Source organism: Podospora pseudocomata (genome assembly GCF_035222375.1).
Source record: "Podospora pseudocomata strain CBS 415.72m chromosome 2 map unlocalized CBS415.72m_2.2, whole genome shotgun sequence".
Taxonomy (NCBI): Eukaryota; Fungi; Ascomycota; class Sordariomycetes; order Sordariales; family Podosporaceae; genus Podospora; species Podospora pseudocomata.
This window is the reverse complement of record NW_026946366.1, coordinates 1,996,650-2,022,987: the sequence shown is the minus strand read 5'-3', so window position 1 is coordinate 2,022,987 and position 26,338 is coordinate 1,996,650. Positions and strand designations below refer to the sequence as shown.

Genomic DNA, 26,338 nt, shown 5'->3' with positions numbered 1-26,338 from the left:
ATGGGCTGCCAAGACTATGAGACAAGCAGCTGCCCACCCCCAAAACCAAAGATGCGCTGCAGCTTCCTTGTAAATTGGGTCGTGTGGTTCCAAGCGACTATCCCACCTTCTGTACCTCCTGACCAGATTACAACTGCTTTGAAAAGTTGAGAGAAGCCCGACGACTTCCTCCAGCCAACAAACGACCGAAAGCGATCATCCGTCTTGCCTCCCAGCAACTTCCGAGTTAACCCCTCCACCCGCGTCACCCCCCGCCACGGAAATCATTCGCTTCCAACAACACTCAATATCGGTTCTGTCATAACACTTGCTAATATTCGATGGGCCACGGGCTTGCTCATAACATTTACTTTGACAAAGGACAGAAGCTTTTACAGGATTATTGCTTACCCCAAAAGACTTTCGGCCACCGGACTACGAACGCACCGCTTTCTGCAGTGGCTCTCACCCCTGGGCCCTTCAGCTCGCCCTCTAGGAGTATCCACCGCCCGCTTTCGATGGAAGCTTGAACGGATCAACTTTGGCTCTCTCGAACATACCACCTGACGGGGGGCGTGATTGCGGCAACACTACACAACAATAACTGGAAGCCGTGGACACCATGGCGGACGAATCCATGCTCACGAATAAGGAGCAGGAGGCTCATAAAATGGCGACAGAAACTGGGATTGTCTTTCCGGACAATTTGATGCTGATCAGGGCCCTGAGAAAGCACAACAACAATGTCAATGCCGTTGTTGAAGAGTGGTTTACACTTTGTGGTACCGATGTAAGTTTGGCTTGTTCTTGGGGTGTAGGGTAGGGGATTGACATGATTGTGGAAATAGGAATGGGTGTCGAGATATAAGGATAAACCTTCTACTGATAAATCCGCTACTACTGGCTGGGATAGCTGGGAGGAAATGCCTGGGTTGGAGGCGACAGAAACGTCGAATATCACGCCGTTATTGGGGGCGGAGTCATCACCTTGTGAGTAGACCCCCTTTACCCTTGAACCGGCGAAGGAAGTGGGCGTGGTGGCTTTACCGTTGGATGGGTTACGTTGAGCGGGGCCATGCGTGTGGAGGTCATTGTGAGGTCTTCTGGGGATGCGGACAAGTCCACTCGATTTCAGAATTGCATCCGGAGTAAGCTTTAGGGCTGTCTGATTTTCAGGTAGTCTTGGTTGCTTTCTGCATGGGGCTATCTTGACCTGCGGATACTCCTTATCACAGCCACACAAGGGCGTTGTTTTCTGGAAGTCAAAAATGCGCAAATTGCTGACAGGTTTTAGCTTTCAGGATACAAGGCGAGGATGAGGTTCTGTACGGTCAGACTCCTGGAACCACGGGCGCGCCTCCCACACGTGTCCCATCCAGAGCGGACAACAGGGCCCCAACATCCAAAGAGCAGGAAGACGAGGATATTCAAAAGGCCGTAGCGGCATCGCTCGCAGCGCAGAAACCAACACTACCTCCTAGGCCCTCGTCCTCAGCTAAGGGTCAATTTGGGCCGGCCACCAGAGAGCACTACTCGGAGGAAGAATGGGCGGTGACCAGTCATTATCCGCCGCCACTCGAAGATGAGGTACCGACTTGCCGACAAAGAAAACCAGGCCTGCCCGTGTTTCTCAGGCGCCGGCCGAACCACAATAGTCATCTGCTGGGCGGTCTACTGATGATCTTACAACGAATTCCTGCGGCGCGGAATACTTTGCTCAGGATCGGTGATGAGCCAGCATGGGGATACCGTTGTTCACAGGATTGGTGGAAGGGCGAGCCGGGCACGGTTAACGGACCGCGATGGGAATTTGAAGTTCACCGTCTAATGGCTTTTCTGGAGGGGACAACACGCTCATATGCGACAGCTGATATTTTGGCGCAGTTCCCAGAACCTGAAAGGTACTTCGACGACGATGAAGAAAAGGAGTTCCTTCACAGATTTGCATACAATAATGCTCTGCGGGACGTCGAAGGTTCTTCATCGACAGTGGGCTACTCGGTTCTGATGTCGGAAGTTGAGGTCGTTCCGATCCAGGACATTACAGTGCACCAGTCGGAGGACCAGTTTGGTCTTTTAGATTTATTCATACCCGCTCCCCTCCACCACATCGATACCAAGTATGAAGCAAAGTCACCAAAGACCTTGTACGATTATTTGGATCTCCTGTTTTATCCGGACGTTCCGGTGGCGGCTGAGGATCTGGATCAAGGCATGCTAGCTATGATTCGACATCCATCTTCAGTGTTGACTCTGCGGACCAGAGACAGCCGTATAAACGACATCGAAATTCCAGAAATCTTTTACCTTGACCGATACATGGCATGTAATCGGGAGAAGCTTGCGGAAATCGCAAGGGAGCAGATTGATCTGTACCGCAGAAAGACGAATGGGTTGAAAACGGCAGAGGGCGAGGCGACACGCAAGGAGTTGGCTCTCGCGACTATAAAGTCGCTGAAGGACAAAATCGAAAGCATGAGAAAAGGAGCTCTTTGGAGGAACTATAACGATGCTTTCAGCAATGCTGAAGATGTCATGTATCTGCCTTCTTCACAGGATGAGCCATCGTGGTCGGACGAGGAGAAGGAAATTCTTGCTCATTACCGCACAAGAATCAGGCAGCTTGAACAGGTCATCGCTAGGACCGAGAGCGTGACAGAGAGTATGTGGAACCATTCTTTCTGAATTAACGCGAACATGGATTGACATATACTGACTGTATTCTAGAGCTCAATGAGCAGATTTTCCACCCGATAGCAGCGAAGTCTGAGGCGAATTCTGCAAAGTTCACCACACCGTCTGACGACCCAGCCTGGAATCCCACATACAAGTATACGCTTGTTGGCGCAGTGATAGGGGATTCTCAAGTTCTGTTGCGATGGGCGGGGGAGCCATTGGATGATATCATCCAGGAGGGCTCCTCTCCAGGAGTGGAGGATACCGGTGGCTGGTGGCTTAAGATGTCTTATCGCAACAGGGTTGAGTATGAGGTATGTGTGGCAGCGGCTTTCGTGGATTACTCATGGTTGAGGATTCTAACCACGGTTTTTGTGTACAGTTTTTGAAGCTCAAGTCCGTGCTCGACATGTGGAACAAATCTAAGGAGAACCGCATGTTGGTGTATGCGACTGATTCGGCCATGAATGAGAAGTACGACCCTCTTCCGGACAAGCTCCAGAAGTTTGTCAAGGACGATAATCACTTTTTCAAGAAGGAGCTGCAGACGGATCAGTCCCAGCGTCCACCAGAGGCGGAAGCATCCAAGAAGCGAGGGGCCGACGATCAGTGGGCTGGCATTGCTGGACCTGGAAAGCTGCAGAGGTCGGCTAGTCTTGATACCTTGTCTTCCAACAGGGCTTCGGCTGGATCTGGAGGGGACAAGGATGATGAAGTGATGCTGGATGTTGTTGGGGATGGGGCGGATGGTGGTGAACCGGTGGGTGGGAAAGGGGTAAGTGTGGCGGTTCAGGAGATGGTGGAACGCCGCACTTCTGCCTTTTTCCCAATAATTGCGAGTGCTGACGCTTATGAGATTGCTCAGGGCGACGCTGCTACGAAAACGAGTGCGAACGAGGTGGTTGGGAATGGAGGTGGCGGGAGTTTAGCTGATCCTATTACGAACAATGGAGATGGGGATAGGATGGTTACGGATTGAATTGAATGGGATAATAGAGGATCCTTGTTTGAGAGGCCACTGTTGTGATGTTTCTGTAGCAGCGTGGACAGATGATACCATTTGAGAAGTTTAGCGAAAATCATTGCAGACAGAAGGCAGGGGATCAGAATACCCGGAGCGGTTCGAGTTAATAGACTTGGTGGTGTGGAAGTTGAGGATAATGTCGAGTGTATACATACGACTATACTTTGTTGTTTTGAGTGATTAGCATGCATGTGAAGATGAAGCTGATATCGGTACAGAGTATGCGCACTCAGCGAAAAGGGGTTCAGGGGCTTCAGGTTGTGCCAACATACCCTAACCCTGATATAGGATAGAATGGGCGGGGCTTAAGCCGTCCCATGTCACTTGTGCCCCGCAGAAGATCGAAGAATCATCCGTCATTGCGGGGCAAAGCACACGAAGCGGCAGGCAGTTGCGCAAGAGTGGAGTCGAGGGGACGTTGGACGTGGACCTGACCTTGAGCTTGAACTGTCCCGACGCAGTGGATTTAGCTACACTCTCCTAAACCTAACTGTACCTTACCTTGCGTTGCTGAACCTTTGACTCTCTGCGTCAAATACCTGCGTATTTACTTTCACGCGCGCAGAGCTCCCCACAAGCTGAACAGTGCAACACCGACTTCGAGCCGAACCGATCCCGACCTAAGCTTCACCTCACCTCACCTCACCTCTCCTGTAACCACTCGACAGCCTCTCATATCAACCCTCCCCAATCAACCTCTCACGATGGCCTCCTCCCCATCCCCCGCCCCGGCGGCGGCTCCCACAAACCCCAAAATAGCCAAAATCATCACCCGCCTCCAATCCAAAATCACCCCCGGCATGCCCTTCGAGGCCCAATACGAAGCCGCCCAAGAGACCCGACTCGTCGCGGCCCGGTACACCAAATCGCAAAACTATACCGCCGCTATCGACATTCTGTCCTCTGTCTCCCAGTCCCTCCTCAAGACAGGTCCAACAGGCGGCGGCAGTGGAGGCGATCTCGCTATCTTGCTGGTGGATGTTTACAAGCAGGCTGGGCTGAAGGTGGACGCTACAAGCAAAGGGAGGGTGTTGACCTGTTTGAGGCTGTTTGACCCCGCCGAGCCGAACAGGAAGAAGTTTGTGAAGGATGTGGTCGAGTACGTTCCCACCCCATCATCATCTCCAACGTTATGAACAAGTGATAGACTGACAGGATAACAAATAGGTGGTCAAAGAAGTACTCGGACTACCCCGCCGGCGACCCAGAACTTCACCACGTCATCGGCTCCATGTTGGCAGAGGAAAAAGAGAGCCTCGACGAGGCGGAGCGCCATTTGATCCTCGGCACCACGAAAGACTCCCCTCCTGTCCTTGCGCAGTTGGAGTATGAATGGTACAAGCAGGATGAAACCCACACCGCGCCCCTCTACTGCGCCAGGGCAGTCCTTCCGTACCTGTTGATGGCCAACCTCAAGGCGGCGACCACGTGCTACAAGGTGTTTACTTCACAGCTCGCCGCCGAGAACCCGTCTTTGGCTGTGCAAGATGTTGGCGAGACCAAGATCTTCCCTAGCCTGCCGCTCATGAACTTTTTGGGGCTGTTGATTGTGGCGGTGCAAAAGGGGAACAACCCAGAGGTGTTTAGGCAGTTGAAGGGGAAGTACATGCCCACAATCAAGGAGGCCACGGACGGGGTGTGGGACACGGCGCTGGAGCTGATTGGGGAGATGTACTTTGGAATTCAGAGACCGAGGCAGAGCAACCCGCTGTTTGACATGATGGGGAGCTTCTTGGGGATGCCGGGTGGTGGTGGTGGGAGTGGTGGGAGACCGATGGCGAGGAGGGTGGAGGCTGCGCCGGCTGCGGAGGGGCTGGATTAATGAGGGAGGAAAGCAAGACACGGGGGGGAGGGGAGCATACGTTGGTGCTGTATGTACACGATACACATGATTCTTTGGAGTTAAGGGATCAGAGCCCGATAATTCGATAATTAAGAGCATACATAATGCCTTGGGGTATCGTTACATTTTTATTTTTTTTGACATGATTATCTGAGTCGTGGTGATCAATGAGGTCTCGGAAGCTCCTCCGGCTCAAACATCCAGTTATCTTGGGCCAGGGCAGCCACTTTGGCTCGCAGACTGGCTTTGACCTCCTCGATGAGCTCTGTTTCGGTGATTTTTTTGGTTTTAGCAAATGAGTCTTCCTTGTCATTCTCGTCTACAGTCTCATCAAAGACGATGGGTTTCATTTTTCCCTTTCGCTTTTTATTAAGCTTGGGAGGAATGGGAGGCAAAGAAGAAGAAGAAGAAGAAGAAGAAGAGGAGGAGGAGGAGGAGGAGGAGGAGGAGGAAGGAGAAGAAGTAGGATGATAGATTAATTTCTGAGCGGGGGCAGTAGAATAAGGGTAGTGGTGACCAGAACAAAAAGGATCAGAACAGTGAGGTGCGGTGGTGGGACTGAAGAGAAAGGGGGAGGTATCGAAATGGGGGTGGTGTTGCTGACCTTCTGGTTGGGTGTTGTTTAGTTGTTGGTGCATTCCGTACCCGGATCCCACCATGTTGCTACCCGGGATGGACATAAGGAGTTTGTTTTGGTGGAGTTGGTGTTGTCGGACTGCTTCGGAGAGGCGGTTGCGGGCGGCGGCTTGTTCGGCCCTTTGGGAGTCGTTTTGATTCCCCGGGTGGTGGTGGTGGTGGTGGTGGTGGTGGGATGGAGAGTTGTTGTTGTGGTCGGCTGAATCGTCTGAGTCGTAGAGGGGAGGGGTGGGGGGGTCGCCTAGGAGTTCGATTTCACCGTGGGAGTTGCGGGGAACTATTGACTCTGAGGAGGGTGAGGGGGGTGGTAAAGGTGGGGAGTCTTGGTAGGGGTCGGAGGAGTCGTAGGAGTTGGAGTGGTGGTGGTGGTGGTGGAGACGGATGGTGTCGGAGGAGGTTGAGGACGAGGCTTGGTGAGGTGCGCGGCGGGTTAGTTGGCTTTGGAAGAGGTTTCTTCTGACAGAGCTGGCAGTTGGGGGCGGTGGATTTGTTGTTGGAGTGGTTGAGGGGCCGGGTGGCTGCTGGATGAGACGAGACGAGGGTTTGGAAGGGATGTGACCAGTGGTTGTGGTTATAAGTCGGGAGGAGGGAGGGAGGTGGCGATCGGCCATTTTGGAGGTCAGTCTGCTGTTGATTGAGATATTTTATGGATAACTCGTGAGACTGGACTAGTGGTTTTTAGTTTGGGGTGTTTCTGGATGTCGATGTTGTAAGTTGAATGAGAATGTTGGTGAAAGTAAACAATCAATAAGATCCGATGAAGGTTGGCGGGGTAAGTGGGTTGAGATGGATGCGAGGGTCCAAGTTCAGGGTTAGGTAACGCGAATTCACGTGGTGCTAGTTGGCAGGCTGCGCTTTTGCTCCAACTCTTCCTGTAAGCTGTCATCCACTTTTGTTAGAAATGACCAATAGATAAATGACGAGCAAAAGAGGCTTATGCTTGAACCCGATATGTTTTGCTCTAAGGTAGGGCAAGAGCGTGGCGTCGCGGCCATATTGAGGAACCACTTAAAGTCTAACGCAGGGTACATACCTCACTGGTCAATTTAACTCTCGCGTCGGGAAAGTGGGGCAGTCACGTAACAAGGGAATGGAGCGCGTCCACCCAGTTTCTTTGGCTCAATGAATTTCGAGTTCGTGCCATCAACACCTCCAACAACAGTCCAGCCAGATCCCACGTCCTTATTCCAACCGTCTTTCTATCCCCATCAAACCAGAGACGACCCAGCTGCCATATCCCACCATCCCATGCCTCGACATACAGCTGGAATCTAGACTTGCTCTTCTGCAAGCCACTCCTTCAACAAAGCAATCCAAAATGCCTTCCGCGACATTACCGCAGAAAAGGGCATTTGGCGAGGCTTCAAGCACCCGGCGGAACATCGCCGCAACTCCCTCTATCGCCACCACCAAGAAGCGCCGCATCGATGAGCCCACATCGTCTCCAGCACAACGCTTCAAGAGCTCTCAAAATGACAGCAAAGGCAGAATGGCCTCGAGCCAACAGAAGAGTGTTTTTGAGAGCGAAGTGCTTGAAAGACTGAATCAGGACATCTCAGACCTCAAGCAAAACAACTCAGAAAAGGACCAAGCATGGGAGCGGCCACCCATTCCAAACGACTTCGATCCCTCCAAGCACAGTCTCTGCTTCCAAGCCATCGAGGCAGAGGAGGGCACGATCGGTGGTGGTCAACCTGCTGTGAAGCTATTTGGCGTGACCGAGAACGGCAACTCCGTTCTTTTGCATGTCAAAGACTTCAAGCACTACCTCTATGTCGCGGCGCCAGTCTCGTTCGTCGTTGAGGACTGCCTTGCGTTCAAAGCATATCTCGAATCGCAGATGTCGCAAAATCACCAATATCAACAGGTCATTCATAATGTATCGCTGACCATGCGCGAGAACATCTATGGCTTCCAAGGGAACGTCCAAAATCCTTATATCAAGGTTACGGTTACCGATCCAAAACACATCAACAAGGTCCGCACCATGATCGAGAGAGGCGAGGCCAACTGGAAGGGGATGTGGAAGCATGATGGCGGCATCATGACCTACGACAGTATCCAGTACTTGCTTCGGTTCATGGTAGACTGTTCGATTGCTGGCATGTCTTGGGTTGAAGCACCCGCCGGCGCATATGACCTTATCCACATGAACAAGCAGTCCAACTGCCAGTTCGAAGCTGTCATTAGCTACCGAGAGCTGATTTCGCATAAGCCCTCTGGAGAGTGGTCTAAGATGGCCCCTCTCCGGATTCTCTCGTTCGATATCGAGTGCGCTGGTCGCAAAGGTATTTTCCCCGAGGCCCAACACGATTCCGTCATTCAAATCGCCAATATCGTCACCAAATACGGAGACAAGAAGCCGTTTGTACGAAACGTGTTCTGTCTCGATACCACAAGTCCCATTGTGGCCACTCAGATCCTGGAGTTTAATGACGAAGGGAAAATGTTGGCTGCATGGCGGGACTTCCTAGAGAAGGTTGATCCAGATATCATCATCGGGTACAATATTGCCAACTTCGATTTCCCCTATCTCCTTGACAGGGCGAAACATCTCAAGGTGCATAACTTCGAATACTGGTCTCGCACGCACGTCAAGTCGGTAGCGAAGGAAACCAACTTCTCCAGCAAGCAGATGGGCAACCGCGACACGAAGGCCACCAACACTAACGGTCGTCTCCAGCTCGACTTGCTTCAACTGGTTCAACGTGACCACCAACTTCGCAGCTATACCCTGAACTCTGTGTGCGCCCATTTTCTTGGTGAACAAAAAGAAGATGTCCATCACTCCATGATCACGGAGCTTTTCGAGGGTACCCCAGAGTCGAGACGCAGACTGGCACTCTACTGTCTCAAGGATGCCTACCTGCCACAAAGACTCATGGACAAGCTGTCTTGCCTTGAAAACTACACCGAAATGGCAAGAGTTACGGGGGTACCATTCAACTTTCTCCTCGCCAGAGGTCAGCAAGTCAAATTCTTGAGTCAGCTCTTCCGCAAGGCCCTGGAGCAAAAGCTTGTCATTCCCAACATGAGATCAGAGTCATCAGAAGAGCAGTATGAGGGTGCCACTGTCATTGAGCCTACAAGAGGATACTACGATGTCCCCATCGCCACTCTGGATTTCGCTTCGCTGTACCCCAGCATCATTCAAGCCCACAATTTGTGTTACACCACTCTCATCAAGAAGAAGGATATTGAGAGGTGGAGCTTAGTCAAGGATGAGGACTACATCGTTACCCCCAATGGCGACATGTTCGTTACCACCAAAAAGAGAAAGGGGCTATTGGCCCAAATTCTAGAGGAATTGCTCTCGGCTAGAAAGGAGGCCAAGAGAGAACTTGCCGCTGAGACAGATCCATTCAAAAAGGCTGTGCTCAACGGTCGTCAACTAGCCTTGAAGATCAGTGCAAACTCCGTCTACGGTTTGACTGGTGCCACCAACGGCAAACTCCCCTGCTTGGAGATTGCTAGTAGTACCACCGCTTTCGGTCGTCAAATGATTGAGAGGACGAAGCACGAAGTTGAGGACAGATATTGCATCAAGAATGGCTACAGTCATGACGCTCAGGTCATCTACGGTGATACTGATTCCGTCATGGTCAAGTTTGGCACCAAGGAGTTGGCCGAGGCCATGAAGCTCGGCGAGGATGCGGCGAATTATGTGTCTAGCAAGTTCATCAAGCCCATCAAGCTCGAGTTCGAAAAGGTGTACTTTCCCTATCTTCTGATTAACAAGAAGCGTTATGCTGGGCTGTACTGGACAAAGCCGGAGAAGTATGACAAGATGGACACCAAGGGTATTGAGACTGTCCGTCGTGACAACTGTCTTTTGGTGCAAACCGTCATCGAGAAGGTCCTCCGCATGATTCTCATCGATCGTGACGTCCCTGGAGCTCAAGAGTAAGCCCCCCTCCTCTCATCACTTACCCTGCGGAATACTAATTTCCCCTAGATACGTCAAAGACACCATCGCCGACCTCCTTCAAAACCGCGTCGACATGTCCAAGCTCGTCATCACGAAAGCCCTCACCAAAGACGACTACGCCGCCAAGCAAGCTCACGTCGAGCTCGCCCACCGCATGAAGAAACGCGACGCCGGTTCCGCCCCCGCCCTCGGCGACCGTGTAGCCTATGTCATGGTCAAAGGCGCGACTGGCTCCAAGAATTTCGAACGCTCCGAAGACCCCATCTACGTCCTCGAGCACAACGTCCCCATCGACACAAAATACTACCTCGACAATCAGCTCGCCAAACCCCTCGGCCGCATCTTCGAGCCCATCCTCGGCGAGACAAAAGCCAAGTCCTTGCTGACAGGTGATCACACCCGCGCCATCTCCGTCGCGGCACCCAAAGTAGGCGGTCTCATGAAATTTGCCAAGAAAACCCAAACGTGTATGGGTTGCAAGAAACCCTTGACAGGGAAAGAAGAGAGTCAGGGCGCGGTGTGTGCCGATGACGCGCCGAGGGTGGGTGAGTTGTACAAGAAGACGCTGGACAAGGTCAGTGATTTGGAGGTGAGATTTGGGCGGTTGTGGACACAGTGCCAGAGGTGTCAAGGGAGCATGCACTGTGAGGTGATTTGCAGCTCGAAGGACTGTCCGATTTTTTATATGCGGATGAAGGCGAAGAAGGATCTGGAGGATGCGAATGGGGAGTTGGCGAGGTTTGATTTTGATCAGGCTGCTATTTGGTAGTTTCTTGGGGTTGGGTTATACATATATGAATTGGGATAAGGGATAAAGAAATGGTTAATGATGTGGTTTGCTTTTGGGACCCTGGGGACAACAGGGGCGTTTATCAATCTTGAGGTTTTCGGTACCTAGCTGGAATATAACTTTCATCACGAAAGACAGGATTAGCAATTGACTTTTTTGCGTCTTTCCTCTTGAAATGTGTTTAGAGTGTAAACGACATTCGAACTCAATGGTATGACATGCTGTACTTTCTGTTGGCTTGTTATTCACTAGCAATAAACTATACCACCAAAGGATACTAAACAACCAATTCGAAACTCGCGCAACAACATGCAATCCCTCGTCCAAGGTCCCAGGTATGTTCCCTCCCCAAACCCCCATACTTCCAGTTTTGCCCCCTAATTCGCCAGAATGGTATCCCTATTGCCCACCTGCCGTCTCCCGAGTCCCAGAACTCCAAACAAAAGCCACAATCAGAGCACTAAAAAACAAAAACTCATCACTTCCCCCCGTTCTTACTACTCGTAGCCACGTCCCGTCTAGGCAGCACTTCCACCTCTCTCTTCAACAACTTCCTCAGCTCCGGCGAGATAACCTTCTCCACTTGTTCCCTGCCCTTTCCATTGTTATTTAGGCTGTTACTATTTTGTTCAATCGCGTTCGTGTTGCTCTGCGGCGAAGCAGGCGTCGCAGCAGTATTTGAACCAGAAGCAGTACCGTCTCCTGCTGGCTGCGTGGGCACCCTCTTGGGCGCAGGAAAGTGACCCTTCCTGTCCACCGCCTCCACTAGCCTCTGGAACCGCTTGAACAGAGCTTCTGCGCGGATAAGAGTTGACTCAAGGTCCATTGTACCAGAGAGTTCATTAACTAGCACAACAGTTAGCTGTTCATCTCCGGATAAATGGGGAATGGCATAAAATACTCACTATACTTCAACACCTCATCAAAATGCTTCAAATGCGTCATGATCACATCCCTGTGCTTCTCCAGAATCGCAAGCGCTACAAACAGATGAAAGCTACTGCTCAAATAATCCGTCCACAAACCCTCCCACAACCGCAGCACATCCGGCCAGTCAAACTCGCGCTTGTACCACACGAGCAGCATCCGGAAGAAGAAGAAAAAGTTGGTGCTGTCCGCCGAACGGAGGTGTTCATACAGCTTGGAGTCCATGAACTGAACCAGGTGGTCAAGAGCCAACAACTGAGCCCGCATGCCAGACTGATCACGCAAAAAGTTGCGCTCCATCCTGTCCATGAAGCACTTGAATCCCCAAAAGGCCATGGCGTCGTCTTGAAGAATGGCGTAAATGGGGGTAAGAAGATCCGACATGCCTTGCACGTAGCCGAGGTCTTTGTTGTATTCGTTGTAGGTGAGGAGCATGTCCTTGAGTTGCTCCATGTGAACATTGGTGCCGACTTCGGCGAAGGGAGACTCTGGATCGGGATGGGGGATGTCTTCGCCAGCAAAGATCGGGACATTGCGGTCGGTGCGGTGGACATCCTTTTCTATCCTAGCCCGCTGCTCCCTCCACCACTCTCCATCTTCACCCTCACCGCCCTGGTCGATCTGGCGCTCCCACCAGCTGCCCTTCAGCTTGATATACGCATCTCTAAGCGAGGCAGCCTGAGCCTTTCGCTCATCGGCTGTACTATACCAGTCGTACACACCAAGCAAGAACAACCAAGCCTCCTTGCGCACGCCATCATCGGGGTTCAATCCACCATGGAACACCCTCTCCTTGACTTCATCCACCGTCACCGATAACCGTCCAGTTCGTGGATCAAAAAACTTCCTCCACTCGCTCAGCGTAACTGGCTTCCTCATCTGCTCCAGCGTGAGACTATTCGTGCTATCCAGCAGCTCAAACTCTCCGACATCTGTATCCTCCAACTCCATCACCTCCCTCGCAGTCCATATCCTCTGGTTTCTATCCCTCTCGCTCTGTTCCGCAATTCCCATCGCCCACCTCGCCAGGTATATCCTCGCACTATCAAACTCCTCCTGCAGCGTCTGAACCTCGGGGTTCTTCATCAACCTCCTCATCTGTGGCGGAATCCTCGGGTTATCAAGCACATCCTGCGCTGCTTGCCTCGTAAAAGTCGTCACTTTGCTGAACTTTTCCATAATATTCCACCCCGTCTCTTTGATAAACTTCGTAAAGGGATCCATCCCCCCATCCTTGCTTGTATCCCTCGAACTCGACGGTCCAGGCACCCCACCCCCTACCGCCAGCCCTGCCCTCCCACCGGCAGTAACCTTCCCCCCAAACCCCTCCAGATCCTCCTGGCTCGGCTCGACCAAGTACACATTCGGCTCCGCTGCACTCCTCTCAATCTCAACATACCTCCTCAACCACCTCAGCACCTCATCCCCACCCCAAAACATTTCCCCTCCTTCGCCAAAAGGATCAAATGTCTCCCTAGCCCGCTGTTTCCTCTTCAGCAACGTGCTCTGGCATTCATTGTCGTGAAAAAACAAGGCTGGAAAAGAATCACCGGCCCTCGAGTTGATAATCACGCTCCCATACCACCACCCCAAGCTTGGCGGACGGACAAGCAGCGAGTACACTGCCGACACGGGAATAGCAAACGCATAGCTCCCTACCGAACCCCGGTGGGTAGTCACCGTCGGGGGAGGCGGCACCAGGTATGATTGTTTTGGGGGGGAGCCCCCATCGCAGAGGTCAACCTTGACATAAATCGAGGCCGAGTCCCCCAGTTGAGATTCAGGCACCCATGCGAGCAGCAAATCCGAGGAGCGAATCGAGGCTTTTGAGGAGGAACTCGTCGGTCGGGTAAGGCCGGAGGAGGCTTTTTGCTGCAAGAGGGCAATATACCCCGGGATATTGTCCTTGGCCGAAGGTGTAGGGTGAACGTAGACTTTGGACTTTGAAAAGAGGAGCTTCACGCCGCGGCCGGTTTCGGTGTGGGTGATGGTGTTGTAGTCGGATTCTTCGTCGTCGGACATAGCGTAGAGGCTTCCTGAGGGAGAAGACGGACGCGGAGGGATTTCTGAGCGGGAAATGTTGGAGGTGGAGGTGGAGGTGGAAATGGAAATGGTGGAGTGGGAGTCTGCTGATGGTGGTTGCGGTTGAGAGTTTGGGAATGACGGCGACGTCATCTTTGTAACCCTGGTCATTGTCGCAAAGCAGCAACAGCAACCGCTTGGATCCCTCCCTTAGCTAGCTCGCTGAGGCTGTGTGCTAGGTCGGTTAATTATTTTCGCAACAGATAGGTACTAGCTCTTTTGACCGAAAACAGATTCACATGCGCAATGGTTTGCCCGGGGTCAGCAGAAGACGGACTGGTAGGTAGTGGACTGTGACCACGAGGTGTTTTATAAGCTTTGGGGGACTTGTCAAGGTTGAAGGAACGCCCAGATGGGCAGGCAACCCCGCGCAGTTGGAGGGGTTGCTCCCTGATAAAGGTGCCGGTACTTTGATAGGCTGCTGGTCCTTACCTAATAATAGCTAAGAAAAGGTACCGGTACTTGCTATCACCGAGGCACAACCAGCCCTCGCCTTCAACACGTACCACTCGGGGCATGTCGTCGTCATCTGATGCCAACAAACAGACCATGGTCATAGTCTTGCCGAGAAATTTCAAGAAGAGAATATTCTGGCGGTGCCTTTGTAAAATAGATGATTTGCTGCCATCAAGGCACGACTTACGGCTATGGACATACTGATACATCAAACACACGCCTGCTAGACAGCACTTTCTGTACTATTTGTTGCTGAAATGATCATCTCCGTTGTTCACACGGTTGTTGAGAGTAAAGTTTTCCCGTAATATGTTCGACTGTCCCTGTAGCTGTCTTCCAACACATCGAAGCCCCTGAAGTCATGGCTCGGCTTTAACTGGTGGAGAACGGCTTGGTTCGCATTTCACTGTAGTCCGCGTAACTGGACGCGGCCGGCTCTGTACACGGAATCCGAGTCGTCACACCAGCATCCCCTCTGTCACTCTTGACCCATAGACCCAATTACAAGATTCATTCATCCCAATGCTTTCGGCCTTTCCCTAGCACCAACCCATCATCTCGGTCGAGGACCACTTGGCAACCCTCCCCTTGGTCCGCTCGGCAAACCATAACTCCTCCCTCCACCACCACCACCGCCGCCGCCAGAAGGAGAATCAAAACCTCCATCCGCCCACGGCGCATTCGCACTCATAACCGGCCTCTCGTCCCGCCTACTAGAATACCCCCCCTCCGGAGCAGCAGCCCCTCCCCACCCCCGTCTACCTTGCTGTGGAGGCGGCGCCTGCTGTTGCTGCTGAGGAGCCGGCGGTTGGAAAGGTCCCGCCGCATTCGGGCTCGTAGTCCTTGCACCTCCCCCCCAAAGCCTCTGCTTCAACTTTTCTTGCGCGCTCGTCCCACTCGCCGCGCTTCCTGTGGGTGACATACCATCCGGCCTCCCACCCCCCTGATAACTCCCCCCTGTCCTCAAACTCTGCACCTGCGGCCTATTATCCTGCTGCACCGCCTGTCCCCCAGCAGCAAATGGGTTCCTACTGCTCGCAACCTGTCCCTGCTGCTGACCGCCCTTGTTGTTATCCCACAGACTATTCAATCTCGTCTGCGACCCTCCCGGTCCAGCCTGGTTGTTAAACCCGCCATATCTGCCCTGCTGCTGCTGCGCCAAAACAGGTTGTTGCGGTGGAGGAGCCTTCGGGTCGGGGGGCAGCCAGCCGGGGAAGGGGCTGCCTTTTTCGGTGTAGTAGTTTCTCAAGACGCGGCAGACATGCGTGTCGTCTTCGGTGTCGCCGTCGGATTCGCCCGCGAAGTAGGTTCGCTGGAGCTTGGTGATGTTTGTGGACGCGTTGGTCAGGAGGGAGCTGTACCATGAGGCCATGGTGGCTCTATTCCTTCTTTCGCTATTTCCTACACTGTGGCCCTGGAGGGGGGGGGAATGTTGGACGATTTTCGATCACTGAATTAAGCTTTCTTGGTGGTCGGTCGGAAAACGAGTTGTTGTCGTGTGAATCGTTGCGCGAGCGAATGAGCGGTCGCGAATTATTGCTTGGTTGCAAGCCGAGAAGAGAAAAAGGTCACTGAATTAAGCTGTCTAGAATACCGTGGGGGTAGTTGACATTCAACCTGCTGTGCTACTCAGATGGCGGAATTCTGCGGTCGTGGGCCGGTTGTCAGGTTGTTCAAAGTTGGAAGAGTTGTAGGAAGAAAGCTGGGAGAGTGAGTGGCAATCCCACGACCGACTTGGTTTCAGCGCTTGTGCAGTGTCGCAGTGTTTCAAACCACTCACGGGGCATTCCAACAAGCCTCGTCTGCCCCACTTATAGCCGAACAGCTGGCTTGACGTGTCAATGCACTTACAAGGCTGCGACTGGGAAGCTCACAATGAACAATACAGTACTGTAGATATACAATCAACACCACATGGTGAAACGCTTGCTGATAATGCACGGGCTCTATATACCCAGTCCAAGTCGGTATTACATAAAGACGCCTGGCAACCCATCTTGCCAGCCATGATGAACAACCCATAAACGCCGAGTAAAGCTCTTTTCCATCCTGCCGTCCATTCCCATATCTAGAAAGCAAGGAGCTTGGACCGCTCTGTCTCTCTCTCCACCTCGATCTCCTTCCTCTTGCGTGCCGATGGCTTGACGGCCCGACCTCTCTTCCGCTTATCACCGGTCTTCTTCTTGACCTCCTCCTCGTCGTCCTCCTCACTGTCATCCTCATCATCGTCATCGTCTTCGGCATCATCCTCTTCCTCGCTGCCCAACCAGTCCTCGATATCCGCGAGTTCTTCGTCGCTTTCATCAAAGTCAGAAACATACTCGACGTTTCCGTCCTCTTCCTCGTCCTCCTCTTCCAGCTCCTCCTCCATCTCCTTCTCGGACTCATCATCATCCTCAATACCCTTGTCCATGTCCTTATCGCGGGTGCCCTCGCCCTCGTTCTCAAGAGCATTGAGCACCTTCTTCCAGATAGTCGCATTGCAGTTGAGGGGCTGGTCTCCGTACGCGCCTTGTCGCAGTCTTTCAAGAAGCTCTCTCTCGATCGTCCTCTCCAGCTTGGCCGCCGCAAGGGCCTTGCGTTCTCTGGCGGCTTCACGTGCCTTGATCTTTGGCGCCATCTTTGGTACGAGCTGTTCGCCAAGTCTGGCTTCCTCGGCGGCGAGCTTGCGCATGCGGGTCGCTACTTGTACAAGTCTCGTAAGACGTTGCTTGCACTTGTGCTGAAGAAACTTGGGAAAGTATTGGAGCTTGTCTTCGATCTGCTGGAGGGCCGTCGCATAGTTCTGGGAAAGCTTGATCTTCTCCCACCATTTCGCTGGCATATGCGCTCTCTCGATCTGTTGAGAGCATACACAGTTAGCTATTCGCCCATTGCCACTGTCATCTTTCGTCACAGCGATGGCCACGTACTGTCTTTATGTACAGATATATCGTGCCCTTGGGCGATGATCTGATGGTTGCATATCTGCTGTTGGCAAGAGGGCAACTTTGCCTGTTGCAAAGACCGCTGACCGAGTGTTCATTTCTGCAAAAGTTCTGGCCCTTTGTCGTCCTAAGTAAAGTCAGTTTGTGTAGCTCGAAATAGCAAATAATCTAATGCGTACTTGAGCTTGAAGGCGCAAAACTGTTCTACTCGGATAGTTAGCGATTGAGACCATATAACCAATTCGCCTCCATGAGAACCAATGCTTACGATTTATAATCTGCCAGACGATTTCGTCAGACATGATCGCGGTTCTCGAGTTCGGTCTGTCTTGTCTGCGTTATGGTGGTGGTGAAAAACTACGCGCAGATTTGTTGCGGGTGTGGGAGGGAGGCGAAGGTCGAGAATTCGTAGGCAAATCGTTGATTCTGGAGGGGCTCGTCCAGATGCGCTGCTGATAAATTTTTTGGAGACAGAAGTTTTGGTCGATAGCGAACGGGTCCGTGCCACCTATTATCTTATCGGAGCTACCCCGTACCAGCCAATCAGAGATCAAGCGTTGGAAGCTCCAACATGAAACTTCAATTGAATACGAAGGAAAGAAGCAATAACAAACAACGCCAGACCTGTTTTTTCCCTGCTGTATTTCCGCTTTTCTCCCTTTTGATTCTTGTCAATGTTTCGCTATGTGTTGAAGAGAGCACTCACAGCACGGCCGTGGGCATTGCCTGTTACGCCCGCTCTACAACAACCTCAACCATGGCTGTCATGTCATAAACCCAGCATGCGGCAGTTTGGTTATGCTACGCCAAGAACTGACGACATGCTCTTCAATGAGAACGACGACACCATATATGCCTTGTCATCGGGTGCGGGAAAGGCGGGCATAGCCGTTATCCGCATTTCTGGCCCGGGTTCTTTAAGCGTAACATATTATCCATCGTAGAGTATAGTGATAAGTTCTCCATTAACATGTGATTAGGTTTACAAAGCACTATGCCCAACGAAACCTCCACCGAAACCCAGATATGCTGGTGTGAGGACGTTGCTTGACCCAGCTTCTGCCAATCTGCCCAATGGCAATATCCTGGACTCGGATTCCCTCATTCTCTACTTCCCTGGGCCCAAGACCGTGACTGGCGAAGATGTGCTTGAATTGCACGTCCATGGAGGCTCTGCTACGATCAAGGCTGTGCTTGCGGCGATTCCAAAGTGCTCGACCACGGGCAAAGTTCGATATGCTGAACCAGGCGAATTCACGAGACGTGCATTCCTGAATGGGAGGCTCGATCTTGCACAGGTGGAGTCACTGGGCGACACTCTTGACGCCGTGACAGAACAGCAACGACGCGTGGCCGTGCAGGGCAACTCGGGTGTTTTGGGCAAAACATACGAACGCTGGCGAGAGGAACTTTTACTGGCTCGGGGTGAGATCGAGGCACTCATTGACTTCTCAGAAGATCAGCACTTTGACGAATCCCCGACCGAGCTGCTTACCAATGTCAGACGGCTAGTGAAGGGCATCTTGCATTCAATCAACATGCACAAGCTTGGCAGCCAAAAGAGTGAGCTTCTACGGAACGGTATCCGGATAGCTCTGTTGGGACCGCCCAATGCCGGGAAGAGCTCTTTGATGAACCAGATTGTTGGACGGGAAGCTTCCATTGTTTCCTCAGAAGCGGGAACTACCCGCGACGTTATCGAGGCGAATCTTGATATTCGGGGATATCTCTGTTCGTTTGCTGACACAGCTGGCATACGAACCGAGTCGACCAGGTCGATTGCTAATCTTGACGGGGACTCGAGCCCAGTCATCGGCGCTATTGAGCAGGAGGGCATCCGCAGAGCACGTCAGAAGGCAATGGATTCGGACATTGTCATCGTCTTGGCCTCCGTGGAAGCAGTAAAAGGAGGCGGTCACCAGATAAGCTATGACGTGGAGACGCTGAAATTAGCAGCTGCAGCTCAGCAATGCTTGGTTGCGGTGAACAAGAGTGATGTTGTGGAACGAGAAACACTGGAACCGCTGATCCAAGGTTTTAAAAATTCGGCTCTTGGGAGCGTTCAGGGTCTCCAAGGTGCCGAGCCGCTCACCATTTCCTGCAAGGCTGCGGCGACGGCGGCTGCAGGGCTAACGGATCCAGGGGGTGTTCATACCCTCACTGAGAGACTGGTCCAATCATTCTCAGAGCTCACCTCATTGCCTGGCGATATGCATCATTTGCTTGGTGTCACTGAACGACAAAATCAACTTCTCTTTGAATGCCAGATGCATCTAGAAGGCTTCATGACGGAGGCACAAGCGTGCGGGGCCGGAAGAGAACCCGACGTTGTACTCGCGGCGGAGCACTTGCGACTTGCCGCCAACCGGCTTGCCTGTATCACGGGACGCGGCGACTCCGGGGACGTCGAAGAAGTGTTAGGAGTGATCTTCGAAAAGTAATGCTTCTTTTTGTGCAATGTGATGAAGAGACTATTGACTGACAATGTGGTACAGATTCTGTGTTGGAAAATGAATATGCAAATGCAGTTCTAGTCTAACTAATAATAATATCCGTGTTGTACAAGGTCCCCATCGAGGGGCCAGAAGCTCATGATTCGTCCCGGCCATTTCGTGTACGACAAAGGAAATCCACCGCCTGCCGCCATTGACCGTGAGGTCCATCTCTTGAGGTTTTGGGATGCGATCAGGTCGCCACCCCGGATATTTATGCCGCCCGTCTATATGCAATGATGGTACATGAGGAGTATCGTCAGTGATGACGGATGAAATCTTCTAAAAAAAAATGGAAAAACAAAGGAGGAAACAGAAGACAGTCGGCGAGTCTTGCCCCGGTGAGCTGGCGATGGCTTCAGAGTTGAGCTGGTTATTAAGAGGGGAGAGAATGCCGGTCTGGTGTTGTGGATTTTCCGGAGGCACTTATTTGTCATCCTCTTCCTTGTCGTTCTCCCTGTGAAACGGTTAGTTCTGGTTGGAAGACTTCAAGTTGATCTCGATGGCCGGAAGGCTTACTTGTTGTAGCCGGAGCGGCCATGGTTGCGGAACTTGTCCTCCTCGTCTTCGTCATTCCCCTTGTTGTATCCCGAGCGGCCAAAGTTGCTAAACTTGTTCTCCTCATCATCCTCGGAGTTGCCCCTGAAGCATGGTGTCAGTCTATGGAGACCCCAAGATGTTGAGACGAGAGGGCGACTTACTTGTTGTAGCCGGAGCGGCCATAGTTGACACAAGGCTCAGTGGTGAAAGAAGCAAAGGCAGCCATTGCGAAGGTTTGGGTTATGGGTTGAAGTTTAAAAGCTGAGGCTAGGGATGATGGTTTGGGTGTTGATAGGTTGTGTTGGAAGAGCTTGCTGGTGGTGATGCTGTGAGTAAAAAGTTGAGCTGGTTGACGCGGTTGATGGGATGTGTTGCTGATGTTGATGATAAAAACAGGACCGGAACCTGGGAACACGAAGTTCCTTATATATATAACTTTGAACGACATGTCAATGCCACTTGATAGATGTGCAACTTCATCTCGCCCTCTTTCCTGAACTGCCATGTAGTTGCAGGCGACAGTGCCCCGCGGGGGCCCCAAATCCGCGAGATGACATAAGGCGAAAAGAAACCTTACTTTCCTTACGTTCCCCACACGCCTTAGGCATCGTGATACGACTGGGTGATATTGGTGGAACGCCTTGTCAAGGTACATATCACGCCCCCTGGGGATGTGACTCGCACGGCATGGGCCAAAGGTACTGGACGGCACCAAGGCAAGCTGGACGAAATGCATGGCAGTTACGACAGGTTTCGGGACTGGGCCCAACGATGAGATGCATCTGCGCCTCCAAGCCGTGAGATCCGGACATCTGGTGATGCTACTCTTTGCATAGGGCCGAGAGTCAAGTACCAAACAGGGAATTAGAACGAACATCGAAACCGTTTTTGGGGGCGAATGGAATTTTTCGAAACCTGTCAATACGCACACTGGGCCACTTTCCTACACTTGCATAGGGCTGAGTGGCATCCAAAGATGGAATTGGATGGATGCCTTGGTGGCCTGTGTAAGCACCAGTGGGCTTTGCTGGGTTACACCGGGCGCGAGCCACTTGCATGCAGCCCTCTGCGACAAAAAAGGTACCTTGCCTGAGGCTTCACAATCTTTTTCCGTTTACGTTAACGTCGTTCGGTCGCATGCTGACTACGCAGACAGAGACATTGCCAGGCACGCCGGATTCTCTATGCCCCGCTCGTCTTCAAACTGGTTTATACGGCGACATACGGCGATACACGGCGACTTCCTCGCGGGTAATGCCAGCATGTCGTTGCCGGTTTTAGCCAGCGTGCCGATATCTGGTGTGCTCTAGAATCCTGCAGATGCGGCTCAGTAGTACGCGAAGTGCGGTGGACTTGTGCTCTGGTGGTACCGGTTGTCTGTCGTCTGTCTCCGACCCAGTGGAACGCATCGTCCAGTGCCGGACGATCCGCAAGCCTTCGGCAGAGCATCTGCAGCTGTACCAACAGCACGTGTTGGGCTTCCAACCACATGTCACAAGAGACGCATCTGCCACAACCGCACCTGGCTACACTTGCACAGAATTTGGAATGCACATGGCTCTTTCATCAGATATCCCACATCGTCGCGAGCCGCACGTCAGACTTACGTGGTGCGACGGCTATTCCCAAGTCATGGTTCTTGGATTGGGACTGAAGATGGCGGGTCATGAAGGGGCTATGTCGTCCGATATCTTATTTCCGTCTGTTATCCGCCATACGCTCCGCCAAGCAACCGAACGTCTACGTAAGGTCCCGCATCTGCCCCGCGAACGTATGTACAGACGACACGTGAGTTACTCAGCATGTCATCGTTCAACCTCAAGAATGGTGTTTAGAGCTCGTCTGTGGATAGACGAGTGTGGCATGCCAGTCACACCGACCTAGCAGCCACGCATGTGCAGAGAGACTTTATCGGACGGAATAATGACCATACCAGCCGCAGCCAGACCTATTGGTTCCGGTGAGATTTTTGGGCCGTCAGTTTCCTGATCGGAAACAGCAAAGTCCGCCAGACCGCGACAACTTCATGTCATGAAGCAATCAAGATGCTGAATTATACGAGCGGTTACCAAGCTGCTGACTGTCAGCACGTGGAGGTCCCGCTACCACAACCGAGTGGCACAATCAGGGAGGGTTTCCCGGGGAATACATTGCCGAATAGCCAAGAATATTTTGTCATGATTGTTGAGGACATCTCACTGCTCAACCTGTCACTTTTCAACCTACTCCGATGTCTCGGTATCGCTCTGGGAATATTGATCACGGCTGCGACTTTGCGATCATGTCCGAGATGCATATCTGTTTCAGACTATTTCCATCTGCAGACTTAGGGGGAGTACTGATGTTGGCACCACACCATATTCGTCATGTCGTACAGACCGCGGCTCTTCTATCACCTTGCCGCCTGGGTTAAGCGACAGTGAATAAGTTTGCCTATTGCGGGTTTGCTTCACTGATGGTGGTGGTCGGTACGGTATGGTGGTACCTGGTGCCACGTGCGATCCAGACGAGAGGGACCCCAAGCAGAGGGCCCCCTCGTCCCGCACCATGATCATGGATGGCCCCCTCCACATGGTTACCGGGACATTTTGTCTCGGCTCTCTTGAGGCACGGTCCCAGAGAACCAAATGCCCAGCTACCCGCCCGTCATCCCGGGAACGTTTGAAGCTTGGCGCCGAGATTGGTCACCGGCCTTGAGTTCCGGAAGTCAATTACCCTCATTGCGTTAGGCCTTTCCAGGCTTCCACATAAAGATGCCTCAGAATAACATTGACCATCAGCACTTCTTCCAAATCTATCTCGCTTACCTTGATATCTAGACGGCGATTCGGGCATCGAACCAAAATATCACCGTGTTACTCATCTCCCATCTCGGACCGAACCTGCAGTGCAGCTTGTTCTAGGTTGCGAATAAATTCCCTTTTGCAGCTGCGGTGTCCGGTGGTTCTGAAACAAGTCGACATCCAACTGCAGCCCTACGATCAAGTGAGTTGTGGGGGCCAAGACTGGTGCTCCGACGGCTCTTTACAAGCGAACAAGGGCACACAATTGGACGGTTGGACGACATGCCATCTCATGTTCTTTTCGGGAGCGGCAGGCTGTGTGGTACAGAGCAACCAACAACTACACAGAAAGCTGCTTCCCTAGTATTTCCACTTGCCATCCACGTGCTTGGGTAGGAATGACACTACTTACCAGCCATCGTAACGCAGGAGCGTTGTTGTTTCTACCCATGTTGAGCTGAACATGTTCCCGAAAGAAGAGTCATCTGTTTTTCCTTTGCGAGAGGATGAGATGCGAAAAGGGAGGCCTGAAAGCCAAGGCTGTAGAAGCCGGAGAGCATGCAAGAGGATGCGGCCTCCTCGCCGAGCCCCGCGGACCCCAACGTCCCGTGTTCTCGGCTCTCCGCCTTTTCGACGCTGCGAGAGGGGACGTAGCGGTGTATATCGGAGGCTGTTATGGCGGGATCAATCTCGCAGGTGTACCTGTCAATCGAGAGACAAGTTTCTTGGCGTAAGAGTGCAGCATCCAAATTTCACATTTTCAACTATCATTTTACCTATTCATCAAGGGCGCAGTTTACTAGTATTGGTGCAAGGCGCGGTGAGAACAGCACAGATGAACAAGAGGGCTTTCCCCCAGGAAGGCTGGGGAGCTGCACACTTGATCAGCTGGTTGGCCTTGGGGATATTGCACTGTAATGTCTATCGGTCCTTTCATTCTAGATATTACGGTGCGGGACAGCCCTGAGTTGCACTCTCTGGCGTGGCTGTTGTTACAGTTTGTATTACTCACCACACCGCACCTTTACGAGCCCGGTATTTGCTTTCTTGTTGACAGAGGCTTATCCGCCTGGGTGTTTTGACGGGTCCGAAAAGTGATGGTTTCACTGCCACGTTTTTTTTCGTCATCGGATGGAGCAGACGGAGGGGATAGTTTCGTGGCTTTTGGTGAGGACCGGTCGATCAGGAGTGACTGACTGATTGTTGTGGCGGTATTGATGCCGGCAGGTTGGGATGGGATGTATTGGGTGTGATGCTTGGGTGTTCGAGTTTCTGCCTGAGTTGATGATGACATAACCGGGTGCTGACTACGAGGTTGGATGGCTCACGGGGGGAGTTCAGCTTGCTAGCTACTTCTGCCAAGGCTGGCGATGTTGCTGGTGAGGGCGGATACCTACGCCTTGTTTTCCCGCTTTTGCTGGGCTATAATATGTACATTTCTTGGGGTGTGGAGATGGGTGTGAGAGGTCTGGGGAAGACAGGAGAGGCGAGGTGGGCTAGGCTTTCATGGTTGAGATGTATGTTTGTTTGGTTTATCTTGTGTTGTGTTATGTTGCCTTCCTATTCTGGCTCGCCGAGCGCGGGTTAGGCAGCCAGGCTGTTTCATTGCCCCTTTTTTTTTTCACTTATGTGTCGACCTATCACGAAGTCAACAATGGTTTCATAGACTTGAAGGGTCAGGAAAGTGTTGAGGGTCTAGCGTTGCCCTCAGTCACGGAGTTGCAGAAGTCTGGACTCGTTCTACTGGCTTTGTGGTAACCGAGCTGCGGAACTCTGGGCTCGTTTTACTGTCTTCGTCGTCATCGTCATCGAAATTGTCGGTTCGGTGGATTTCGGGAGGTAAACTGGGACTTGAGGTCAGCATGTGGCAATATCAAGGAGGTTGCTGAGTAAGAGATCGTCTTTGCTATGCTGAATATATGCCTATCAACATTTGTGATGTTGAAACTAATGACTTGCAGAAGTCTAGACTCACCGACATTGTTACGATTCTAGGGAAGATGAGATGGACGCTCATTAGGCATCGGGCCTTATGATGTCAGGCTGGACTGTCTAGTATAGATGCTGGATAATGGATCTCGTCACCGGTAGGTGTGTGGGTAGCTACCAGTGTCCTATACCATGGCTTCCAGGGCTTGGGTGGTCAACTTACAAGTACCTCTACACAGCCAACGTTAATGGTCTTGAATCTACGAAGTCGTGGAAGTCTAGGTCCATCCACCATTGGGCTTATCTCCATTTGGCGGGTTTCGATCAGGCATCCGGCGATATCATGCTGGATGCTGAATAACGGCTCTCACTCCCTTCTTGTTGTGCGAGTGGGTCGAATGAAGAACCGTACATTTGATGACCTTGATTCAGCGGCTGGGCCGGTCGACCACGCATATATCCCCACACACACCTATACTCATGACCTGGTCCTGGCCGCGCGGGAATCTTTTCTTTTCTTGTCGCTTGATCGACGTTGGGGTCGGACTGTCCGGGTCTAGATCTAGGCCGGGAGGTTGTTATTTTTGGGCAACTTTGCTGCTTTGGGGGTTGATGAGGTCTAGATGGTTCTAGATGGTCATAGGCAAATGTGTTTCTTTGAGGGTTGGTATGGTGGAGCTCTACTCTTGTCGGTATATGGTGGCCTTTTAGGGGCTCAACATATGAGGGGACTAATATGGCAGTTGGTCAGCCTTAAGGGCGGAAGACGGCTGGTGTGCGGGTAGGGCTGAGTGTGTGGGTGGGAGTCTTGACTGAGATAGTACCGGCTGCGGACAAGGCCAATGAAGCGGTGAGAATCCGGGGGACATTTGCCACAAAGACGGTAGGCGATTGCAAAAGGGCTGGTATTACATGAACTTGGGGGTTGAATAATATGGCCTCCTAGGTTGCAGCAGTAGATAGTCGGGCTTAGTCACTGAGGAGTCGCCTAACGGTTACGTTCCGGAGTGGTTAGGTAACTTGATGGTCGGTGTTGAAATAAAAACCAATTGGACTGATTTATCAGGCTGAGAAACTGGAAGTAGAAGGCTTCCACTGCAGGCTTCGAGGCTTCTGGAAAACATTTTGAAATGTTGGCTGGGTGTGAGTAAGCAAATGGGATTGGGTCTCAACACCTAGTCTGATGCTGAGACGCAGTCCTTGACTGAGTAGGCAAGGTATCTTCTATTATTTTTCGTTCATACATTTTTGAATCATGCCTGAGTACAGATTCTCAATGTTGGAATCCATGAGAGCTAGATGGAAAGGGGGCATCTCAGGGGTCAC

At 52.1% G+C, this 26,338-nt stretch overlaps 9 protein-coding genes across 9 annotated transcripts; 5 read left to right on the top strand and 4 right to left on the bottom strand.

The window, feature by feature from the left end:
* The first annotated feature begins 53 nt into the window (after nucleotides 1–53).
* QC762_210480 (uncharacterized protein) lies at nucleotides 54–3,815 on the top strand. Its single transcript, XM_062887947.1, has 5 exons — nucleotides 54–769; nucleotides 828–969; nucleotides 1,274–2,641; nucleotides 2,707–2,969; nucleotides 3,038–3,815. The coding sequence occupies exons 1-5, from the start codon at nucleotides 602–604 to the stop codon at nucleotides 3,632–3,634; spliced, it is 2,538 nt and encodes an 845-aa protein (XP_062746133.1). The 5' UTR covers nucleotides 54–601; the 3' UTR covers nucleotides 3,635–3,815.
* A 229-nt stretch (nucleotides 3,816–4,044) lies between these two features.
* QC762_210470 (uncharacterized protein) lies at nucleotides 4,045–5,653 on the top strand. Its single transcript, XM_062887946.1, has 2 exons — nucleotides 4,045–4,778; nucleotides 4,847–5,653. The coding sequence occupies exons 1-2, from the start codon at nucleotides 4,384–4,386 to the stop codon at nucleotides 5,499–5,501; spliced, it is 1,050 nt and encodes a 349-aa protein (XP_062746132.1). The 5' UTR covers nucleotides 4,045–4,383; the 3' UTR covers nucleotides 5,502–5,653.
* A 1,179-nt stretch (nucleotides 5,654–6,832) lies between these two features.
* On the top strand, nucleotides 6,833–11,048 carry POL3 (DNA-directed DNA polymerase delta). Its single transcript, XM_062887945.1, has 2 exons — nucleotides 6,833–10,061; nucleotides 10,114–11,048. Exons 1-2 carry the CDS (start codon nucleotides 7,477–7,479, stop codon nucleotides 10,853–10,855), a joined length of 3,327 nt encoding a protein of 1,108 aa, XP_062746131.1. The 5' UTR covers nucleotides 6,833–7,476; the 3' UTR covers nucleotides 10,856–11,048.
* A 32-nt stretch (nucleotides 11,049–11,080) lies between these two features.
* GYP7 (GTPase activating protein) lies at nucleotides 11,081–13,996 on the bottom strand (the record flags this gene model as incomplete). The annotated part of the gene is made up of 2 exons (XM_062887944.1): nucleotides 11,081–11,722; nucleotides 11,782–13,996. The coding sequence occupies 2 exons, from the start codon at nucleotides 13,994–13,996 to the stop codon at nucleotides 11,355–11,357; spliced, it is 2,583 nt and encodes an 860-aa protein (XP_062746130.1). The 3' UTR covers nucleotides 11,081–11,354.
* Nucleotides 13,997–14,894: 898 nt separating this feature from the next.
* QC762_210440 (uncharacterized protein) lies at nucleotides 14,895–15,713 on the bottom strand (the record flags this gene model as incomplete). Its single annotated transcript, XM_062887943.1, has 1 exon — nucleotides 14,895–15,713. One exon carries the CDS (start codon nucleotides 15,711–15,713, stop codon nucleotides 14,895–14,897), a length of 819 nt encoding a protein of 272 aa, XP_062746129.1.
* A 671-nt stretch (nucleotides 15,714–16,384) lies between these two features.
* mak16 lies at nucleotides 16,385–17,726 on the bottom strand. Its single transcript, XM_062887942.1, has 4 exons — nucleotides 17,537–17,726; nucleotides 17,448–17,472; nucleotides 17,254–17,395; nucleotides 16,385–17,180 (listed from the first exon to the last, which is right to left on the bottom strand). The coding sequence occupies exons 1-4, from the start codon at nucleotides 17,568–17,570 to the stop codon at nucleotides 16,410–16,412; spliced, it is 972 nt and encodes a 323-aa protein (XP_062746128.1). The 5' UTR covers nucleotides 17,571–17,726; the 3' UTR covers nucleotides 16,385–16,409.
* A 79-nt stretch (nucleotides 17,727–17,805) lies between these two features.
* MSS1 (mitochondrial splicing system protein) lies at nucleotides 17,806–19,709 on the top strand (the record flags this gene model as incomplete). Its single annotated transcript, XM_062887941.1, has 2 exons — nucleotides 17,806–18,191; nucleotides 18,249–19,709. The coding sequence occupies exons 1-2, from the start codon at nucleotides 17,943–17,945 to the stop codon at nucleotides 19,707–19,709; spliced, it is 1,710 nt and encodes a 569-aa protein (XP_062746127.1). The 5' UTR covers nucleotides 17,806–17,942.
* A 343-nt stretch (nucleotides 19,710–20,052) lies between these two features.
* QC762_0042940 (uncharacterized protein) lies at nucleotides 20,053–26,077 on the top strand (the record flags this gene model as incomplete). The annotated part of the gene is given in 6 exon segments (XM_062883391.1): nucleotides 20,053–20,101; nucleotides 20,289–20,628; nucleotides 20,697–21,380; nucleotides 21,457–22,054; nucleotides 22,066–24,972; nucleotides 25,045–26,077. The coding sequence occupies 2 exon segments, from the start codon at nucleotides 20,053–20,055 to the stop codon at nucleotides 20,441–20,443; spliced, it is 204 nt and encodes a 67-aa protein (XP_062746125.1). The 3' UTR covers nucleotides 20,444–20,628; nucleotides 20,697–21,380; nucleotides 21,457–22,054; nucleotides 22,066–24,972; nucleotides 25,045–26,077.
* On the bottom strand, nucleotides 20,070–21,188 carry QC762_0042950 (uncharacterized protein). Its single transcript, XM_062883392.1, has 3 exons — nucleotides 20,462–21,188; nucleotides 20,280–20,402; nucleotides 20,070–20,217 (listed from the first exon to the last, which is right to left on the bottom strand). The coding sequence occupies exons 1-3, from the start codon at nucleotides 21,175–21,177 to the stop codon at nucleotides 20,187–20,189; spliced, it is 870 nt and encodes a 289-aa protein (XP_062746126.1). The 5' UTR covers nucleotides 21,178–21,188; the 3' UTR covers nucleotides 20,070–20,186.
* Nucleotides 26,078–26,338: the final 261 nt, after the last annotated feature.